At 37.0% G+C, this 22,223-nt stretch overlaps 1 protein-coding gene across 2 annotated transcripts; it reads right to left on the bottom strand.

Moving 5' to 3' along the window:
- Positions 1–1,858: 1,858 nt before the first annotated feature.
- LOC133867508 (probable serine/threonine protein kinase IRE4) lies at positions 1,859–20,792 on the bottom strand. Of its 2 annotated transcripts, XM_062304308.1 has the most exons (17): positions 20,273–20,792; positions 19,087–19,181; positions 18,740–18,955; positions 16,609–17,856; positions 14,546–14,718; positions 14,227–14,455; positions 13,740–13,832; positions 13,501–13,641; positions 13,295–13,387; positions 12,136–12,328; positions 11,977–12,062; positions 5,641–5,729; positions 4,769–4,820; positions 4,576–4,632; positions 3,675–3,824; positions 2,775–2,849; positions 1,859–2,218 (listed from the first exon to the last, which is right to left on the bottom strand). In XM_062304308.1, the coding sequence occupies exons 1-17, from the start codon at positions 20,490–20,492 to the stop codon at positions 2,123–2,125; spliced, it is 3,306 nt and encodes a 1,101-aa protein (XP_062160292.1). In that variant the 5' UTR covers positions 20,493–20,792; the 3' UTR covers positions 1,859–2,122. The 2 variants fall into 2 exon arrangements, with proteins under 2 accessions (XP_062160292.1, XP_062160293.1); XM_062304309.1 differs by lacking the exons at positions 19,087–19,181; positions 20,273–20,792 and having other exon boundaries at positions 16,609–17,830; positions 18,740–18,878.
- Positions 20,793–22,223: the final 1,431 nt, after the last annotated feature.

The raw sequence follows: 22,223 nt of genomic DNA, 5'->3' as shown, positions 1-22,223 counted from the left end.
AGGCGACAGGACTAAACTAAAATATTAATGAAAATTTAAGCTTCATTTTAATTACCAATCAATGAGAAGACATAAAGTGAGAATCAATCAAATGGGTGTTCCTAATGTTTTTTTTGTTTTAATTGGTCATCAACGTTGACTTTTGCGTTGACACTAATGTTTCCTTAAATTATTATTTTATTTCTTAATTGGTCATCAAATCGACCAAATTGCCAATGCTGATTAGGGCATCACCGTTGACAGTAGTCGATGCTAGGACTGTACAAACAGGACGGTTATAACTGTCTTGTAACCACTTGTATAATCCTAGTCGATGCTGATGAGAGTTTAAATTTTTTTATTAATTTAAATATAATATCAGTGATGATGTTAGAATCGACGCTGATACGTTGTTATTAACGTCGACTTTTGTTGTTGCTAATAGGAAAGTGTAGCCGCTAATATCTTTCAGTTTTATCCTGTGTGGAAAAAAATTCTCGCCAGATTATTAGCGACTACATATTAGCGTTGACTTGTTTTTCAACGTTGATATGAAGTTTTCCCTAACATTAGAATAGACTATTAGCGGCGACCATTGATGTAACAACCTAAAGGTAAAATTTGTTTTTAAGAGTATTTTGTGTTTTTGGGTTGTATAACAAACATAGCCATACATCAAGATATAATTCATTTGTTTTTTGACACTATAATTCAATTATTTGAAGAGATTACGAGGAGACAAAAACGGATATGAGTGATTCTTGTATTCTCCAAATCAATTAAATACATCATTTTGATGCTCTTTGAAAGTAGGTTATTTTCAAGAATGATTTTCTAAAAACAATTGTTTGAAAACGTTTGGTAGCACTAGCCCGTAAATGGTCAATACCCCTTCCTTTCACATAATTAGTAATAGATTTCAATTGCAACTACACACGTGGAAGTTAAAATGTAAAAGGGCATACTACTTTAAAATATTTAAAGTATTAATTTATCATCCAATTTGTTCCCTGCAATCTCCACAGACACGAGGTAAAAGATACGTACTTCCCTAAATCAGTCTCAACCCCTTTCCAGGTACACATCAAGATTTCTTATCGGGAGGGCCAAAGCATAAATGAAAGGAATGTTTAATTCAATTGAAAAAAAAAAAAAAAAAAAATGAAGAAGGAGAAGAAAAAAAAAAGAAAAGGAATGTTTAATTGACAAGGCCCCCTAATTTTAGGCCGAAATATATATATATATACACAAAACCGGGAGAGGGAGAGAGGGAATATGGCCCCTCTAGTTCCGTCCCTGCCTTTTTGGAACATTTGACGTTCTGTGGGGTTAGATGGGTCAACGTGTGTGTTAAAGTTGATTTTGTCCTGTTAAAGTGTACAATCTAATTGACAGGATAATGTGATCCATCCTACAGAATTTTAAATGTCAACTTTCTCACAATGTTCACAACTAAGCAACTCAAAATCCACAGCGTTAGATCTCCTGCATCACATACTCTCAGATGCTATGACAAATGATTTATAATTGTGAAGAAAGATCATGCGCCTCGTAAGCTACAATGATCTGACAGGAAGAGGCACCACAACAAACTGATACGGAGGATTTGAGGAAACATTTAGATTTTCAAAGGAGCTCCAGTAAATATGGGTTTGGTGAATGATGAGAACTGTAAAGTTACCTGAATCTGTGCAGTAATTACAGGAAAGACATGTAAAGGCAGGAGGAAATCCCAGTTATCCTCACCACAATCCTATAGCACCTGGTTTCTTGGTTTGAAGGGGGCAAGAGGCCCAACAACCAAGTGGATGACCATCCTCAATTGGGTCAATGTCAAACCTTCTCATTCAAAGAGCACCAGTCACACAAAAAGAAGTCCTTGAATTAAGTATTGTTTGTTTCTGATTTTATTAATAAACAATAATGTGTTCTCATTTTCTTTCCATGAAAGAGACATGAGCTCCGGAAGGAACAATGAATACCACTAGATGGTATTGTATTGTTGTTGCTGAAGTTATATTTTTATCTTTAACCCCTTTGATTTTCTTTTCCTTTTCGTATATATATACTTTTATCTTCCTATCCTAAAATCATTATATACAGGGTCAGCTGTACAATATATTCAGTGTAAGAACTCCATGAACTATGAACCTGGACCACTGGATGGGGAGGACTTGTTTGAATCCTTTCCAGTCTGTAAGAGCACGTCGTGGTTAATAGATGCCAACTGTGACAAATTCTGCAAAGAAAACTTCCTTTAAGTAAACAAGTTTGAACATATTTAATTTGTTTGACATGCATAGTTCTTATATTGTTTACAACTTCCAACATGTAATGTATGAGAGGGATGTCACAATGCCTAAGGGAAAAATCACTATTGTGTTTCACAAGCACGAGGGACATTGCACATCCATTGCCTACGGATAACACCATGTTGAGGGCACCAGTGAGGTAGTGGCTTTCTTTCTTTTTCTTTTTTCTTTTCGTTTCTTTTCGGGGGTGGGGATTTTAGCAAAGTAGCATAGCGGTGGTAGGGGACCTGTATCGGTAGGTTGCAACAAACTATAGTAGTTAGCAACATGCAAATACCAGAACACCTGTGATTCTTTTCTATATCATCAATTTGGGAAATGGTGCAAGTGACAGCCTGAGAGATCCACTTTAATAAGGGATCCTTTAGCACGTAATAATTCTAAATCAACTGGAAATACTAATTAAGAAAAGAGGCTGCTGGTGCAGTATTGAATATATCTATAATGGCTACATTGTTTCGTTTTAAGGACAAATATGCTTACCTTGAAAGAGAAATTTATCAATGAGAGATTTAATGGAGAAGCATCAAACTCAGCTAGGTCACCGCATTCATCCATCTGAGTAGGAGGAAAGAAAGGACGTATAGAATAAGATTTCAAAAGACATAGAATAAAATTAACTGAACTACTGAACTCATAACGAACAAACATAAGCTAACACAGTTCACTTTTAACCCCATGGGACATTCTTCTCAATCTACCATTTACAAGTTTCCCTATAGTAACTTCAAGGGAGAAATTATTGTTTCGGAGAACCCTGTAGTGGTCTAAAAAAGATTGCTTCCAGTTCGAAGCACATTGGTGGTACACATTCATTATTATGACTTAGAGCATCTCCGGCAGATGTTCTAAAACCTCCATATTGTATATATTTAGCTAATATGAGGCAAAATTCACGTCCAACAGCTTGTCTTCTCCTTATCTAAAACACATATTTTGCTTTTTGATTAGCTACTTTTAGGCAAGCACTATAGCTTATGTATTCTTTTTTTAATCATTCATCTCTCTTCTCTCTCTTTTTTCTGCTACAATCATTTATCCCTCTTCTATCTTGGTGGTTTAAATTGTGCTTTTTTATTAGCTAAAATGCATAACATTGTTGGAGATTAAGAAAACAAAAATTGACCAAGTGTTACATTACTTCTGGGAAACTAACAACATGAAGACTTTAAGCTGCAAGCCACCGGTAAATCTAACATCTCCTTTGGTAGACCTTTTAGTATCTTTTATATTCTACATGGTATCAATTATGCAAAACTAGCTATTTTGAGTAACCATTCCAGTCAAATCCTCCAATATTAATTATTAATAAAGTTTATAAAACTTGCATTTTAATTGGAAGCATAAACATGAAATATGAGAGATGAAATGGAGGATGTCCACCTCAGCTCCAGAATTTGAGGATGATTCCTGAGTGTCAGAATCAGAATTGCTGCATTTTCGATCATCCAGCATTCCACCAGAAATTTGAGTAAACCGTGATATAAAATAGCTCGTGTCATCTGCACTGTCAGGCTGTGGCACAAATGCAGCCTAAGAAGAAAGTTGAGTGGGACAAAGTTAACAATTCAGGCAATCTCCATGACAAAAAGAAAGACTTCGCTATTTTAAGATATCTGCACCAGAATAGTTCAATTGCTTTGCATTTATAATGCATAGATAAACACAAGCATGCACATAAAAGAAGATAAAATAGTTGTAAGCTAAGTTCTTATAAAAACTCAACCCAGCAAGAAAGTCTTCGGGATGGTGAAATCAACATTCACATGTTTGTGTCTTTTCCAAGTTAGCCTCTATAAAGACCCACTCCCAACAACACAATATTATTCGTTTTTTACTCCCCCGAACCAGATTTCCCAAGAGGTCACCATCCTGGTACTACTATCGTAGAAGCACGCTTAACTGCGAAGTTCTGATAGGTTCATGGTCATCACAGCTTTAAAACGCGTTGTGTCAAGAAGGGTGCGAATATACATATAAGTACATCTTATTCCCATACCCAAGCGATGGGGGACGTCACAGTCTCAGAAAAAGCAAACTAGTGTATCAATATACATAAAAGAAAATAAATTGTTAGCAGTTTTTCCATTCTTCTCGCTTGGTAACCATGAAATGCTTGGCGTGAATTACTTCAATCATTTCTCTCAATGCTTATTGCATGGTAAGACATTGTAATGCAACATATAAGACAACATATTTTGTCTTGTAGTTTTATCAAAGCAAAGAAATTTCAAAATTAAGAATATACGTCTCTCAGAACCACCAAGACGAGCAGCATTTCTACCTTTTGCAATGCTAGGTTGTCCCAGTTAACCCCTCTGAAAAAAGGATGTGCTTTTACCTGTAAGAAAACTTTCAATTTAGTCAAAACAGCCAAATCTAAGACCAATAGTATGAGTTATTATTCAACTCTTCATAGTGCAGAGATAATGCTTATTGCTTGGTTGATGGATCAAAGTTTAGATGTGGAATACAACCTCTACTGATCCATTTGCTCCTAAGCGCTGCTCTGGATCATGTATAAGAAACCTATAAAGAATAGGATTGGGGTTTAATAATCATTTCAACAGAAACTTGCATATCATATTACACAAACCGACAGATAAATCGAACTGAGTGCATGGCTTGTGTGAATGGTAAGATATAGTTTATTACACCAAATAGTAGCACAAGTTATTTAACTGATCCAAGTAGTGGGTTTGAAGCAATGTGAATGAAACGGCAAAAACGATGCTGATTTTGCAAGGAACACATGCTGTTTGAATAAGAAAATTACACATGTAGCTAAAACAATAAACTGTAGGAAATAAGATGGAACAATATGCCAAGAACCTGATGTGGGAGCTATACATTGGAACACATATGTATACACCATGTTAAAATGAGATATTTTACAAGGTTTATTACTACCGTATCATACATTCATCCTGCACAGTGCGGACAAACGCATAAGCCAATTTACAAATAAGCGTTCATATATCGATCTCAAACAAATCTATTAGTATTCTCCAAGTTCAAGTTAGAAATATTAAATTATACATAATACTATCTTTGCAGCTCTGGAGATTAGACAAGTAAAAAATCTAAACTTTTTCTAGACGTAAAAAATAATATAAAATATATTGTCATTTTTAAGTTCCTTTTTCATGAAACTTTTCTGTTTCAGACATTCTGTCTGTGCTCGTCACATACAGTGAATGAATAAGGTCAAGAATATATATAGTATACATATCCCTCGGACATGACAGTTAAACCACTTCAAAAGGAGAATAAATAATACATAACGTTGAAAATTCAAGCAATTAGAAGCCATTACCAACGCAGCAAAGGCGCAAAGGCAACAACAAACCTATAAATAAAGTCTTGGGCCTCATAGGACATGTCACTAGGAACAGATGGCCAGGGGATTTTTCTGTTAAGAATGTTGTCAAAAATTATCTGCACACCATGAAATTCAGTGTTAAGCATTAATAAAATCACTTCCCAATTGGAGAATTTTGTTAAGACATCAGTGCTGATAAGAAATCAGTTCACAAAAGGACAGGTCATCAGTAAATTAAGATGATATACACATAAATTACTCACAGAATGAACTTGAAGAATGAAATAATTTCCATCTTAGACAGTCACTGGGCAGCAGGTAGATAAGATCATTGGCCAAATTACTATAAAGTAATTGTTTTGCACAAGGCAGATCAATTTTCAGCATTTTGGACATTTTGTAGAAATAATAAAATTACATTTTATTTTAGAAGAGCAAATCAACCATAAGGGAAAGCTCAATCGGCTAAGGACCACGCCTTATGAAGCGGAGACCACAATCTCCCCCCTCCCCTTGGGGCCAATTACTTATAAAAATAAAATTTAAATTTAAAACACACACACACATACGAGTAAATCCACTGATAACATGATAAGGTCCATAAAATTCATCTAAAAGAATGGAAACAGAAAATTTAGAAGCTCCTTAAAATTCATCTGAAAGAATGGAAATGGAAGATTACAGAGCCTCCAGTGAAGCAGGGTCTAAGAAGGGGATTTCTCAATCCTCGCTCGATAGTGCCAGTTATTTTCACATTGCCGCAGAAGGTTGTCAAGATCGGGATGGTTGAACCTTCCTCCCCCCCGAGAGGTTGCCTATCTCCTTTTTCTCCTTATTCCGCTGAAAGAAATAGATTTTCCCAATATTGAAATTGGCCTGTCAGTTTTGATCATAATGGGGAGACTGTGGTTTGGGAGGAATACGAAGATTATTGGGATGGTTTACCCTTGGATTGGGCTTTGGATGGTTCTATTGAGGCGGAGTCCTTGGCTACTCAGGACGCCATGGAGGAAGATTTTTTGCGAGAGAAGATGATAGCACGTCAAAAGTCAAAAGGCAAGAGGGAGCTACTGAATCTGCAAAGCTTCATAAATTATGGCGACGCTTCAGTTTCCTCTAGGCGTAGTAAAGGAAAGGCCTGCATGTTGTAGGGTTGTGTGCTTTGGTGGGTTGTGGGTTACCTCTCGGGTCTTTGGGTTTTTTCTTGTGTCTGATTGGGCTCTTTTGTGGGTTGTTTTGGACGTTCTTTCTTGGGTTTTGGGGTTCTTTTTCTATTTTCTGCCAGTTGTTGCAGGTTAGCTTTTGGTGTTTCTTGTGTATACTTCTTGTGTACCAAGAGGCGCCTTTACGCTTTTTTAATAAATCTTTTCTTACCTATCCAAAAAAAAAATGGAAACAGAAAATTGGTGAAGAATTTAAAGATCCTGCATACATTTGAGGAACCCATCCTAGCTTTGAAGGACAGAACCCAAGGGACTATTTTATATTTTGACTACTGGGTTGCTATGATGCAGGTGATTAGTGGATGAAAGATATCATCATCTAAAATAACAACCCAACATTTTAGCCACGTCTTGCACCACATCTGCATTAAGATGTGCATAATCCAACAAACAAGAAAAACTATTCAAATCAAGGATTAGGATCCTCTAGAGTTTTTAGGGGCACTCTACCATGTAGAGTTCTTGAAATCCAAATTGTCATTTTTAAATTAAATTGATGAGGTTTTGTCACCTCAGCATTTACCACCATTACTAACTCAATATTTTCCATAATTTAATAGTATTTTGAATATAAAAAATATATAAAGCTTTAAACATATTCTATTGAGCTGCTATGGAGTTCAAGGAGGTAAACCATTGCTCTTGGCGGAGCGTGTTGTTTGCTATTTTCTTTTATTTGTTCTTAAAATGGCGTTTTTGAGTTGGTTCTTTGTTGTCCAAAACCTTTGAACTATCAGAAGCAGAAAAAGGAGGGGGGGGGGGGGGGGGGGGGGGGGGGTTGTTGCTTGGTTGTCTTCCACGGTGGAGGAATTGGTTTGAAAGGCAGAGGCGAATGAATTCTTCAGCTCGTCTAGGGAGGGGAGTAAAGCTCTTATAGCCCAAAGATGTTCCAATAGGTCTGGTCATTTTTTGGTGGTGGAGGTGTACGGGGGCGGCGGTCGTAGAGGTTCCATTATTGTGCCAGAGAGACGAGAAGGGAGGCTACCGGTGTGGGTGGCTTTTAATAGGCTTCTACGTGCAAGGTGCTAACATTAGGCGGTGGCAGAAGGGGCTCTTCTTCGACTTACACGAGTAAGGCGCTAACGTTAGATGGTGGCAATAGGTCTTTCACGGAGGTGCTTGGTGGGGCGGGATAGCCACTGAGTTTTTCTACTGAGGCAATAGATAGTGCTAGCGTGGTCTTCCGAGTCCCTACGATGCATGGTACGAGGTGGGATCAGAAGTTTGCTGCTCGAGGTGTTGAGGACTTGTCTTGTCCTTGTTTTCATACTGCAGCAGGGCAATGAGGTTGTACTTAGGGATGAAGTGGCATGTGTTAATGGGAAACTAAAATCTATGAGAAGTCAGCTAGAGTTTTTAAAAGGGAAATTGGATCGGGCGCTTGTTTTAGTTGATGAGGGCTTGGGTTCAATTGGGCTAAAGGTTGCGAAGTAGGCCGAGGTGACGACCCTATCTGCACCTTTAATTCCTCCTGAAGGCCCTTCTTCTAAAAACAAAGCCCATCCTTTGGTTAAAAGAAATAAGGGCCCCCTTTCAATGAAACACATGTTACATGTGAAGCCTACTCCTAAGTGGGCCAGGAGAGCACGTCTTGGGGAGGCCCCTCTTATGGGTTTTGACCCAGTTGTGGCTATGTGTCATACTAGCTCGGAAACGGTCGTATCGCTCCGCCAAATCTAATGGAGCACTGGTGGATCCGCTGCAAACTCTCACTGATATTCTTGCAGGTGCAAGAGTCGAGCAGAATGTCGGTGATGCGGCTTTGCAAGCTCTTAGCTCGCCACTTATGGTGGATTGTGGTCTCGCCGGCGAAACGGCTTTGCAAACTATTAGCTCACCGGCAGTCGTCGAGGTTGTTGTTAGTGGTGTGTAGCCTTCTCCGGGGGATGTTGTCCCTTTGTCTAAGCTTGCCGGTATCCCTCCAGCCATGGAGGATCCATTAGTGCTTCGATCGAGTAACATTGCCCACTCTCCTTTCCCCTCAGATTCCGTTGGTGATGTGGCTGAGCTGGTGCCCATTCTTCCAGAAGTCTCTGTTGCGAAGTCTGGTAACTTTCTTTGTAGGCCTATGAGTTTGCCTTGCCTAGGTAGGCACATAGGCTTGAATTTATTAGGGGCAGTGCCAGTTCGTGTTTCCATCCTTCTCTTTTCCAAAGAGGTGTTGTGTTGCGAGGCAATGCATGTGTAGTGATGGATAAAGGCTATGCTTTTGCTTTGCTGAGCTGGCTGGGAGTGAAGTAGGGGTGGGGATGTGGGGATAAGTGACGCACGCTTGTATCCCGGCCTTGTTTGGATGTGGATTTTTTCTCTGAGGAGCCTACTTTGTTGAGATTCTGTCCAGTAGTGTCTAATAAGAGAGCAGCAGGGTCTTTGCCTTCAGCCTAGGTGCTACAGACAGTGAAGAAAATTCGTCATATTGTGGGGCTTTCATGTGAGGCTTTTGAAGAGGAGCTGATGGCCTTGTTTGCAGCCATTGAAGTTGGCCATTCGGAGCAGGTGTTGGCCTCATGCTCCAGTTTTGGGAAAAAAGGCAACAAAAATTTGAGGTCAGTTAGCTCTATAAAATATTATGTGAACAATGGCAGTGCTAGCAGCGGTAGAGTTAAGGGGAGGACTGATAGTGGTGAATGGCGCATTGTGTGGCTTAAGGTGGTGCGTTTTTCCATTTTAGTGAATGGCAGTCCGTCCGGTTTCTTTAGTAGCGCTCGTAGATTGAGACGGGTGATCATTTGTCTCCTTTTCTCTTTGTTATTATGATGGAGGCTTTTAGTAGAATGCCTTCTACTATTAATGGGGTTTTCTCTCGGGATTTTTTGTGGGATCCATGCACTATGGTGTGGTTGACATCTCACGTATGTTGTTTGCTGATGACACTTTGGTTTTTTGTGAGGCTAAGCCTAACCATCTCCACTTTTTGCATGCCTTGTTTTTATGCTTTGAATCTGTCTCCGATTTGAAGATTAATTTGACTAAGACAATTGTTTCCTATGGGTAATGTAGAGAATGTGGATGGGTTGGCAAGCATTCTGGGCTGTGGGGTTTTTTCTCTGCCTTTGAAGTATCTTGGTCTTCTGTTGGGGGCTTCCAAGGCCAATTACATTTGGAATGGCGTTATTGAAAAGATAGGCCGCCGGTTTGGCCAATTGGAAAAGGATGTGCTTGTCTAAGGGTGGTAAGGTTACCCTTATTAAGAACACTTTCCAATTTGCCAATGTATTTCTTGTCCCTCTTTTCTCTCCTTGTGGGTGTTGCAAACCGTATAGAGAAGCTTTGTCGAAATTTCTTATGGGGCGGGATAGGCGAAGAGTTCAAATTCCACTTGGTAAGTTGGTCCAAGGTTTGTTCTTCGATGTCTGAGGGAGGGTTAAGGGTGCGGAATTTGCTGATGTTTAATCATGCTCTCTTAGGATGGCTATGGTGCTATGTACATAAGAGAGAGGTATGGTGGAGAGTTGTAGTAGACTCTAAATTTGGCAGTTCGTGGGGTGAGTGGTGTTCTAATGAGCCACTTAGGTCATATGGGAAGAGGTTTTGGAAGAATATCAGAAGGGGTTGGGGAATGTTTTCAAGTGACACCAGATTTTGAGGTAGGAGATGGTGCCAAAGTTAGTTTCTAGCATGATATGTGGTGTGGGGACAAGGCTCTTAAAGAATCTTTTCCAGATTTATATGGTATTGCTTGCGCTACAAATGCTTTTGTAGCTGCTCACTTGGAGCTTTCCAGTGGTTCCAATTAGTGGAACATAAACTTTGATAGAGCGACTCATGTTTGGGAGGTTAATGTCTCTTCCTTGTTTTTCAATCTATTGAACTCGGTTAGAGTAAGACGGGTAGGTGAAGACAAACTTTGGTGGACCCCCTCCAAAAAAATGTTGTTTGTTGTTAGCTCCTTCTGTAGTGTCCTTGTTGGTAATGAAGGCATTCTTTTCCCTTTGAAGAGTATTTGGCAAACCAAGGTTTCCTTGAAAGCGGTTTTTTTTGCTTGATCGACAGTCCTAGGAAAGATCCTTACCATGGACAATCTTAAAAAGCGGCATGCCTTTATGGTTGGTAGGTGTTGTATATGCAAGAGGAATGGGGAGTTTGTGAACCATCTTCTTCTACACTGTGAGGTAGCCTGTGCATTATAGAGTGCGTCTTCAGTTGTTTTGGGATTTCCTGGGTTATGCCTAGAATAGTAGCTAATTAGTATGCTTGTTGGTAGACTGGAAGTAGCACTCAGAGTGTTGCTAGGTGGAAGATAGTATCTTCTTATCTCTTGTGGCGTCTTTGAAGGGAACGTGATAATAGAACCTACGAGGAATACGAGTGGACGTTAACAGAGCTTAAGTTCTTTCTTTTTTTAATACTCTTTATATTTGGACAGCTGTGTTTTTAGCTCCTTTTGTGCTTAATCATGATTTCCTTGTTCTAATTAGATGTTTCTCTTGCATACTTCTTGTGTACCCGGGTTGAACCTTTCACTTTTAATGATATTTCGATTACTTATAAAAAATATAAAATAAATAAATAAATGAGAAATATAAATGTTGAAATAGTAAAACCTCACCCATTTATTTCAAAAGATGGAATTTTAAAAATTTTACATGGTAGAAAATCCTAGGAACTGTAGAGGATCCTAATATTACTGATAACTAAACAACATAATTAGTAAATAATGCATGGATATCTGCAGCATTTCCTGGCACAATGGCTGTAAGATCATTATATAAGGAAGTCCATATGTAGTACAAAATCCGATGGAAGAGAACTCCATACTAACATCAAAGTCTGCTGGGAACAGTACATAGTAATGGCATAGCTGACACGGCACAACATATAATACAAAATAGAGCGTTACAAAATGAAATCACTTAATCATACACATCAATGTTGAAGGTTTTATTTATTGGTAATTCACACACATAAGCAATGGGTCTTGAACCCATGACCTCACCCTCCTCCCATATGAATGGGAGAACACTGGCTCAAAATTTTCTATCAAATGTTATTAGCTACAAATACCGCATAAAAAAAATATTTCATATAACCTGAGACTGTCGATAGTGCTTGATTTAATAACTGAATCACAATGGAGCTATAATTTCTCAAGGAGCACTAGGATTGAAAAATACTGAGTGAATTTGAATACAAAGAATACCTCTGGACGTTCAGCGGTGAAAGGTGGAATTCCAGTTATTAATTCAAATAAGATGATTCCCACTGACCACCAATCAGCAGCATAACCTGCATGAAAGAGCAGGTAATTTGAACTGCCCATTATGCTTCAAGTAAGCCCAAACTCTAGTTGAATACAGACCATGCTCAGTTCCGAGAAGGATTTCTGGGGCCAAGTAGTCAGGTGTCCCAACTGCTGAGTGCCGACTTCTTTCCTCCGTTTGTTGAGCATGTGGGTTATCCGCATCTAGAGAAGTAGTTCCATTTGTCTGAGGTCCTGATAAATCTATGGTGCTATTTATAAGGCCAATCTTTGATAGCCCAAAGTCTGTAAGCTGGTAATATAAGAAACAATTAGCAAATTATCATTAGCATCAAATGATGAAGCAGATAAGAAATCACACCTATAAAGTCAAACGTAGACAAGGACATTTAGTGTGATGCATAATGAATTAGAGCCCTCCGTTGAAGATCTAATGAGCAGAAGGTTTTGTAGCTAATTGTGTAATAAACTTAGCTCCTTGGATCTCAACAGAGGTAGACATATACGAGGACGTGTGATGCACAATCAATAGATAATGTATCAGCTCCTTTGATCTCGTACAAAAAGAAAGGATATAAACAAGCGTCAAGTAAGGGGGGTAAGATACAGTATTGCACATGAAAAATTCTTAATACCTCAATAAAAAAGCACTAGGAATAAGTCAATAACAAATGCAATATCAATTGGTTCGCACATTCTTAATCTATTATTTATAGCATCTATATACAAAGTATTAAATCACTACTTATCCCAAAAGTGTTAACTGATAAGAAATGGTAAATTTAATTGTTTAATTAATGTTTTGGCACTCCTACTCACATGTGAGCTCAAACTTTTCTTCAATAAGTAAAATCCAACATGTGGAATAGTTAACTGAAATCAAAGGTAAATTACAAAGTCAAGTTCAAACTCAAGATTACTTATACCAATTTTTTTCTACTTTATTTTTATGACGAGTAACCCCACAAAGGCAATGCCACTTTGAGTACCCACCCCTGTCAAGTAAATCTCGGACTTGCGTAAAGCGCTTCCATTACACGGATTAGGTAATACTCCGACTTAGCCGGCGGCCTGACCCCAAGAAATTGTTTGCACCCAAGGAAATTCGAACCTTAGACTTTATGGGACTACCACATTATACCATATTAAATCATCACTTATTCCAAAAGCTTAAGCTGATAAAAAATGGTAAATTTAACTATTTAATTAATGCTCTAACACATGGAAACAATTTAATCATCGAGTATATACAGCAGACCTTGATGTGCCCATCATGTGCAATCAATATGTTGTCAGGTTTCAAATCACGATGCACAATTCCAAGAGAGTGGAGGTACTCCAAAGCAAGAACCTAAAATATGATACAATCTAATTAAATAAGTTCAGGAAAGAACTGAAAAACATATATTTACGCCAAAACCAAAACCAAAAACAAAAGAAAAAAAGATATGCAAGTTCACAAACCAATTCTGCAATATATAAACGAGCTACATCTTCCTCAAGGCAACCAACATTTCTGAGCAGCGAGTAAAGATCACCTCCATTGAGATATTCCATGACCAAGTAAATGTTATCTCTACAGGTGAATGAATAAAAAAATCGAACCTGCAGTAACAACAGCATAGATGCATTAGAAAGTACATTTTAAGCTATTCAAGAGTAGCAGCTGTGATATTTGAAAGAAATATAGAATTGGATATTACCACAAAAGGGTTTCGGACAGTAATTAGTATGTTACGCTCTGCTACTATACGCTCAATATCATTTTTTCTTATTATATCCAATTTCTTCAGCACCTGCATGAGCAACATTTTGCACAATATCAAGAATCTAGACCAAAATTACCATTTAACATTCCAAAAACAATAATTACTTATCAAATGACTGGATAAATAAAAAGGAATTGGAAGCAAGAAAGTTAAAACAAGAATGAATTGCTAGTAGATTTCCCATAAAGAAGCATATCATTGCAAAAGAAAATTTGAGTAGGAGCATTTAAAGTGACATTGCAACCGTATGACAAGAACATAGATGCCACTGACCAATACAGTGACATAATAAGAGCCAAAATAATATGACCATGCATTAAAACTCCTCTGTGCGAACTATCTGGGGGTAAAAGGCTGATCATGGTCACATGCAATGAGAAGAGGGCCAAAGAGGACAAGAAAGAGCTTATTGCGAAAGTACCTTTATTGCAAAAAAATCTCCTGTTGTCCGCTTGCGAGCAAGAAAGACTTTACCAAAAGCACCCCTGCTAATTGGTTTAATGATCTCAAAGTCATCAATGCTAGTCCGAGATGACACTGTGATACTCTGAGATGCATTATCCAACAGAGGTCTTGAGCTTTCCTTATTCTTGCTATTACTCTTTGGACTTCTCATATCCATTAGTTCACAAGAAAGTATATATTTGTCCCTGCATATGTAGTTAAAGTGCCAGGAATAACTCAGTGAGATGAGATTTAAATTCAATATAATAGGAAGTCTCTTCTAATACTAAAATTACCGCAAAAGTTTCTCTATACGGCCTCCAAAGGTGTCTATTACAAGAGCTTTCAGCTTGCTATTGCATAAAACATCCTGCAAGTCTTGCATGCAGGCAAGCAAAAATTCATAGGACCCTTCTTCTGAAAGATTTGTTCCTGCCACACAGCGAGCTATGTCCGCAAGGTCATTCATCTGCCAAGAAATGGCTTGTGAAATTGTATAGGCATTATAACATAGCTATAAGCTAATGAATAAATAAACTTAAGAACAGAAGCAATGAATCTATAAGAAAAATAACGAATGCTCGCCAACTAAAAATGAACAAAAAAATGAAAATTTTGAAATAAACGCCTGAGAAGAGCGCAATCTCGCAAGATTAGGAGGAGAGAAGAGCTTGGTATTCAAATACTACCAGTTGCATAAAGTTGGCAACTTGAATGACCTAGTTTAGAAGAACCTGAATGAGCAGCAAACCCAAAGAATAAGCAAAGCTGGACCCAAATTATTGATGGTGTGCCTCATAAAGAGTCCTAGTTTCCCACAGGAGTCACTATAAAACAGACTGATCAGACTATGCCAACATATATGCATAAGCAACCAGCTCCAGTTTGATAATGGCCAACAGGACTTATGATGGTCCTAACAAATAATTTCTGTGTTTATCTTACTGTGCAGAACAATGTGAGTTGTTCATGCTCATAGGACATGTTATCTTGTACGGTCACTCAAGAAATGAGGTTGACAATAAGGATCATTGCTATAAATATCAGGGAGGCTGTAAAGGCTTCAACTCTTGCGGAACAGAAAACCTTTGTGAATAAGAACAAGATCTCAAAACAACAAATAGCCAACTACTTCCTATAGGAAAACCATAGCCCTATTTATATATACTATCTCTAGTCATTCATCACTTCATATAAAAATGTCTTCATTAATTACCAGAACCACTATTCTTCTCCGATAGACACAAATTCTTCCAGAACACTGATTTGAAATATGACTGTCCTTATTTATTTATCGATTGCTAGGTAACAGGAGTCCTTAATTTCTTTCTTTGCCACTAAAAAAATTGCCTTTCGAATCCTGTCCTCGAAAGTTAAAAAGTTATGTAAGTAGCGGCCCATTCAGGATAGTGAGTACTCATAGTAATTTGGTCAGCCCAGATTGTATTTATTGTAAGCAATGTCAATCAGGATATCAAACCATGCTGACAAGTACCCCATTTGGAAAAATAATGACATAGAGAGAGTCAACTAATCCTGTTGTTTGAGTCCAAGGGTTTATAAGATTTTCACAGGAAATATTTCTTAATTGAGTTTTCAAGGACTGAACTTTGAAAAATCATTTATACATACTCGTGATATGAAATTATCTGTACTCATTCCCTTCATTTTGAGAAAACTTATAAATCATTTCTTTTCTGGTCAAAATCACTTGTTGATTAACATTAGCTTCTATCTCTGATGCAAATGTTTTGGCTGACCAACAGACCAAGGATTTTTGTTGATTTACTAGTGCAGGCTAATTTTTCATATTGATAATGTTAATGTATTAAATAAATGATTAAATTCACCATTTACGATCGGCTTAAACTTTTGGGATAATTGGGGATTCAACATCGTAGCTGACTAAATGTCATGAGTTCAAACCCTGACTCCACAATTTATCCCCAATTTCCATTAAATATTCCACTTTTTGGGCCTTACTAGTCGACGAAGAGTTTGAGCCCATACTTGAAGGGGAGTGTGAATGTATTAATTAAATGATTAAATTCATCGTTTCCCATCAGCTTAAGCTTTTAGGATAATTGGTGATTTAACAATCAAGTAGTTTCAAAGCATCTTCCAATTGCAAAGCCCAACTAGGTTTTTCGGTAGCATCAAAGGCAACCAGCAAGAGGCACCAAAATCTTTCAAATCCCAAGTGAAAGCTGATTCTCAAATGAAATAGCTGTTTTCAGAATTTTTTTTTTTTTTTTTACACCATAAAAATCATATCAAGTACACTATCACAGAAGTGGATTGCATTTATAAGTTGACATGATCTCTAAGGAACAAAATCCATCACAAAAAAATTACAGACCTGTTGCAAATCCTCCAGTGCAGAAGGATTGTTGTGCTCCAACCACCAGGAGTCAAAATGACCAGCTCTAGGGGTATTTGTGGATGATACTGATGTCATGCTCCCAGTTGAGGATGATGTGCCATGGTAGCCAAGCTTCAAACCCAAGTGGCCCTTCAGATTCATAGATGCCGAATGAGAATCATCTATAAAGGCTGTGTCCATCTCATGTATATCCTCAAACATTCCTTCAACACCTTTATTTCGCCACTCACTTATCTTGGGAGAATAACCTTCAGATGCAATTCCAAAGTTTATAGTATGTGTTCCTGAGTTTTCAGGGCTGTCATAAGATGCATGAAAACTCATATTGCGTGACTCTATAATCTGTTCCAATATCTCCACAAGTTTTATAAGGCGCTCATCTACATCTAGATAATTTAAGTCACACTTATCAGCATATGCACATATATAAGAATGGAATTCCAGATGAGAAGTAGGAACAATTTCCTCACATATCCGGCAGAGAACTGAAACAGATCCACCTGGACTTCGTTCTTGTTCATGAAATGAACCAGAACTGGAATTATTTGCTGACTTTCCAATACTGCCATCAAATAGATGAAACTGTTGGACTTGTGAAAGGAAATCAGTTTGGGAATTCTGAATTGGCAATTTTTGTTCCAAAACCATGTTATCTTTTCTAGAAATTGAGTCACTCTCATCATCTGGCTCTACAGAACTGCTACAACTTGCCTCGGGAACAGAATATAGCTTATTTTCCCGCTGCAATTCACGTCTGACAGCATCCTTCTGACTCAAAGCATAATCTAAACCAGAATCAGCAATCCGTGTATTGGGCACCCAGCTTGTTTCAACAGCAGGAATACTTTCTAAACATTTCTTTAGTTTATCAAGAGATTTCTCATCTATTGGCTCCCTATCTTTCTGGAACTGCAACAGTCTAGTGCAGCGTGTTAATATGAACAGCATGCGTGTGACCAGCCACTTTAGCATTCCTGTTTGACACTGATGCCTTTTTGCAGTCAATTCTTGGACAATTGTTTCACATTTGGCACGAAACTCAGAAGAGGTCATTTCCATACACTTTTTAGCAAGAATGAGAAGATCCTCTGCCATTTTCTGCCCCTCTGGCGACAAGTCAATATTCTCAACAACATCCATAACATCCACTGCAAAACTAGCCAGCTCCACATTCACCACTTCTTTGGCAGCATCAAATCTTGAATGCAAAGAACCCAAAAGCTCCTGAATATTAACTCATTAAAGACCAAAAAAAGGGGGGATGGGAGGGAGTGAAAATAGAAAAGAAGCAAACTAGCCATAAATAACAAAGTCCAGCAGTGTCCAATATTTTTGTAAAAAATGCCAAAAGGGGCATCATTTCGGTCCTAAGAACATTGTACTTCTGCTAGTCAAACCGAAAGTGGTTCTTTTTTCTATGGCAGATTGGTAAAGTCAGCTACTGCTAGATGTGATGAATATGCCACAATTCAATAATCTTGCATAATTGCAAGCCTTGTAAAGGAGACTAACAACAGTTCATTGCTATCAGGATTCAGGGCCATCAAGATTCATGACCAATAATCTAATCTCACCACAAAAGAAAAAAAATCAATATTCAACGTAAATGTGAAACCATTTGATGATGTTTACATGTCACAGGTCTTGTAAGACATTATGCTGACCTTGCTCAAATAATTCTTTTGATATTTGCATATTTTATTCCAACATAAATAGCTCTATATAATTGTGATATTTACAAGTGAATTTTGAATAAAAGAATCAAGCTCATATACAAACATGTAATTTGATCAAACACAAGACAAATGATTATTGTCTCTGTGAAACCTTGTCAAGAAGCAATTTTATAATTGCGAGCACTAATTAATCTTTTCAACAAAATTGACGACCTGATGATTCTATTTTTATATAATATATACAGTAATGACAAATATAAAAGCTAACTCGCATGAAGCAAACATATAATATTCATCAAACAATCCAAAAAGAGAAAAAACTGTCTGTTTATTAAACATCTTTTTCTTAGGCGCACTTGTCACAATCTAAGGATGCTAACCGAATATATCTAACAAGGAAATGGATTTCCTTCTCGACTATTGAATAATACCTCCAGATCGCTGTAGCTGTGGGCCCGAGGCTGGGCAGGTGGAGTGCCACCCTTGGGTCCTAATTCATGTGAAAAACTTTTTAGACCTTTTGGCACTTTACAGAAGGTTGCACTCTCTCGTGAAGAATATTTTTCATTTAAATGTCTTCCCTTATTGTGTACTCTAGCTTGTGTAGCACCCTCCTTATCAAGTGTCTTGAATTTTGACTCGTAGCCCTGTCAAATAAGTAGCATGCTTTTTTTCAGTAAATCTTGGAAAGGACAAAGCATAAGCAATCATCATATGCATCTTTTTTATGTATATATAGAAGAAACTTATCACCAAATATCAGAAGCATTAAACCCACCTCAATGTTTGAAGGAACATTATTAACAGGTTGAGTTGAATCCTTGGAAAGATATGACTTGAACCAACGAGCTATCTTCTTTCCTTTGTGGAGTTCTAAGGCCAGAAAGAAATTAATATTTAGTCATTATGTTTCTATAAGTAAGCAGAAATGCTGTATTTAAAAATGAGGAAAAAGGAAGAAAACGTTTTTAACATGACCATTTCATGCCCATCAGTTATATTCTTTTACTAGAAAAGATTCCTAATAAGAGAACAGTAAATCCAAAACTTCAACAGATCCCATCACCCAATAGAGAGGCCTTTCACGAGAACACCCTTTCTACCAACTCAGGCAGGTCAGGAGGATCTTAAACCACCCAAAAACTTAACAAGGAGGCCCAACTCCATATGTGGTTTCAATAGATAACAGGTCTGGCTTCGAATCAGTAGTGGCGGGTTCAATATGCCAACACACAGGATATTCCAAATCATTAAAACTAACACCAATTTGAAGCGCCATCTCTAAAGGAAGAATAGATGGCCCTGCTCATATCTAGTAACAAAAGCTCCACATGACAAGCCTTGTCAGACAAAAGTATTATTATTCACTTTGACCAGACTCCATCTTAACAATTTTGCTGAACGTTCTCCATAGAATTCAAGGTCGGCTTTAGCAATTAATTTCAAAACCTTATCTATGATCATCTCAGTATCCTTAAAAGTCAAATGAGGTTTTAAGCAATCCAAATCAATCCCATGGCATCAGCGCCAAATTATTGATGCCATATGATAGTCCGTTAAAATTTAGAAATAGCACAGTAAAAGTTTTACACCAATAACCGAGCAGTTTAGAATCAACCACTTAAAAGAAACATATATATGATGCCAATAGTGACTAGAAAGGATAAATAAGCAACATTCTGCTGATTCTGAACTTATTTCTCTGCTTAATCTCTGGACTAAACAAAGTCTATGCCTTAGGTTTCTTTCCTTCTTCTTTTTCTTTTTTACCAAACTCTGTAAATTCCAATGGCGAGCCTCTAATATTCTTCAAGCACAAAAAGAACAAAGATAGAAAGGAAGTAGAGCCGCTAATATTCAAACAATTATTTTCTTTTTCTTTTCCAACATTTTCCGAGCAGCCAAACAGAGCTTAACAGAAAAACAGAAACCGATTGAACCATGATCAATAAGAAGACGCAAACCTTTTCTGGAAGAACCACTGGCCTTTCCACGTCCGTGAGCCATAGTCCTTTGCTTTTGCTTAAGGGAAGGCCTTGAGGCCCCAAAACTCGGAGACTCGGTCGACTCGTCGAGCTTCGAACTCGGTTGGTCCTTGGAAGGAATTCGCCGAGTCTTAATCGGATTCAACCCGGAGGGAATACCAGATTCGGACGAAGACTCATATCGACTCGTTCCGTCCATTGTAGATAAGCTCCGTACACGTTTTGGATAACCGAAACTAAAACCCTAGCTCTCTGATTTCCCTTTGATTATTGCACCGACTAGAATCGATATTCTCCATTTAAACGACGAAAAGCTATGGAACAAGCGCTAATGAACGAGAAGATTACGAAGTTAAAGACGATTAGGGACCAAAATGGAGAGTAATCGCAGCTCTGAGCTCCAAAGTGGGAGTCATCATAAGGCCTAGGATGAGAGCCTTTCTTCTTGATTGTGGTTGTGCATTTCTTCTTGATTGTGGTTGTCACTTTCGCGTTGAAATTTTTCTTTTCCTTTTTCTATTTATAATTTTCGTTCTGATATTTCAACGTTCAAACTGTTGCAGTAATTAATTTAACTTATAAAAAAAAATGAATTTAAAAAAAATAATAAAGAGAGAGAATTATCCAAAATTGGAGAATCTCTTTACTCAATTTCTTAATGGCATATATTTTTAAACTGTATTACCCTTTTTTTTCCTTGACATATATTTTTAAAACACATAATTTTTATTTTTATTTTTAATTTTCACACATATTTTTAATAAAACATTTATTTATTATATATAATTTTAAAAATACATGTAAAAATAAATATATATATATATATATATATATATATATATATATATATATATATATATATATATATATATATATATATATATATTCTAAAATACATGTTAATTTAATAAGCCAAATTAAAAAAAAAAATTAAGTTGGGGAAGAATCTCAATTCCTATTAGGACATTGTTGCATAGAATAGAAGTGAAATAATAAATAAATAAAAATATAATTGGGATACTATACAATCTTCTTACAAAATGATGTAGTAATTTATAATTAGTTAATTGTTAATTAATTAAATTAATGATATCATTTTTTAATTATTTTATAAATTATTACTCTCAGTCTCTGATAAGTTTGTACAAGAAATTATAATAAAAACTTCAGTACCGCAGCACTCATAAAATATAAATTGGAAATTACAAAATCTATATATATATAAAATTAGCCACTTGCGCTTTTGACTCGCATTAACTTCCAAGATTCTTATAATAAGATAAGGGGGGGCGGGAGCCATGCGCTTCCCTAGGGAATAAGTTGACTTCTAGCTTTTGACTGTTAGACCTTTTCAACTACAATAAGATAACGTTTTGACAACCGGAATTCCAAATAAAGATGGCAATCCCAACTTCTGCTGCCACGCGGAAGGGGCAGCTTCAAGAGTAAAAAAGGAGGATATCTATGACGTGGCTTAAGGGTGTGTTTGTCAAAAAATTTAAAATAAATTAGCACCTATAACTAACACACTTTTTAAAATAAATTATAAAGCTATTTTAAAAAATAAATTTTTTTACAAAACACTTCTAAAAAAAAAAAACATATAACACCTATTAAAAAAATTTAAATATATGCTTTTCTTTCTTTCTTTTTTGTAGTGTGAATGTCATATGTTACATATAAAAATTAAAAATTAAGAAATGTGGCCGCCGACAGTAGCTGCCTTCCCTGTGATGGTGAATTTTTTTTAAAAAAAAAGTGGCCACCGTGGAGACTAGTTCCGATAACCATTTTTTAACCTTTTTTATTTTATTTTTCTAACACTCTAATCATTTTATTTTATTTAAATAACACTTCTTAAAACTTTGCAAAATGATTTTTTTTTGGACATTGCATTCAACATTTTTGTTCACTTTTTATAAAGGGATAA

The sequence above is a fragment of the Alnus glutinosa genome, chromosome 4 (genome assembly GCF_958979055.1).
Source record: "Alnus glutinosa chromosome 4, dhAlnGlut1.1, whole genome shotgun sequence".
Taxonomy (NCBI): domain Eukaryota; kingdom Viridiplantae; phylum Streptophyta; class Magnoliopsida; order Fagales; family Betulaceae; genus Alnus; species Alnus glutinosa.
Note: the sequence above shows the minus strand (reverse complement) of the source record. Positions and strands in the feature narration are given on the sequence as shown.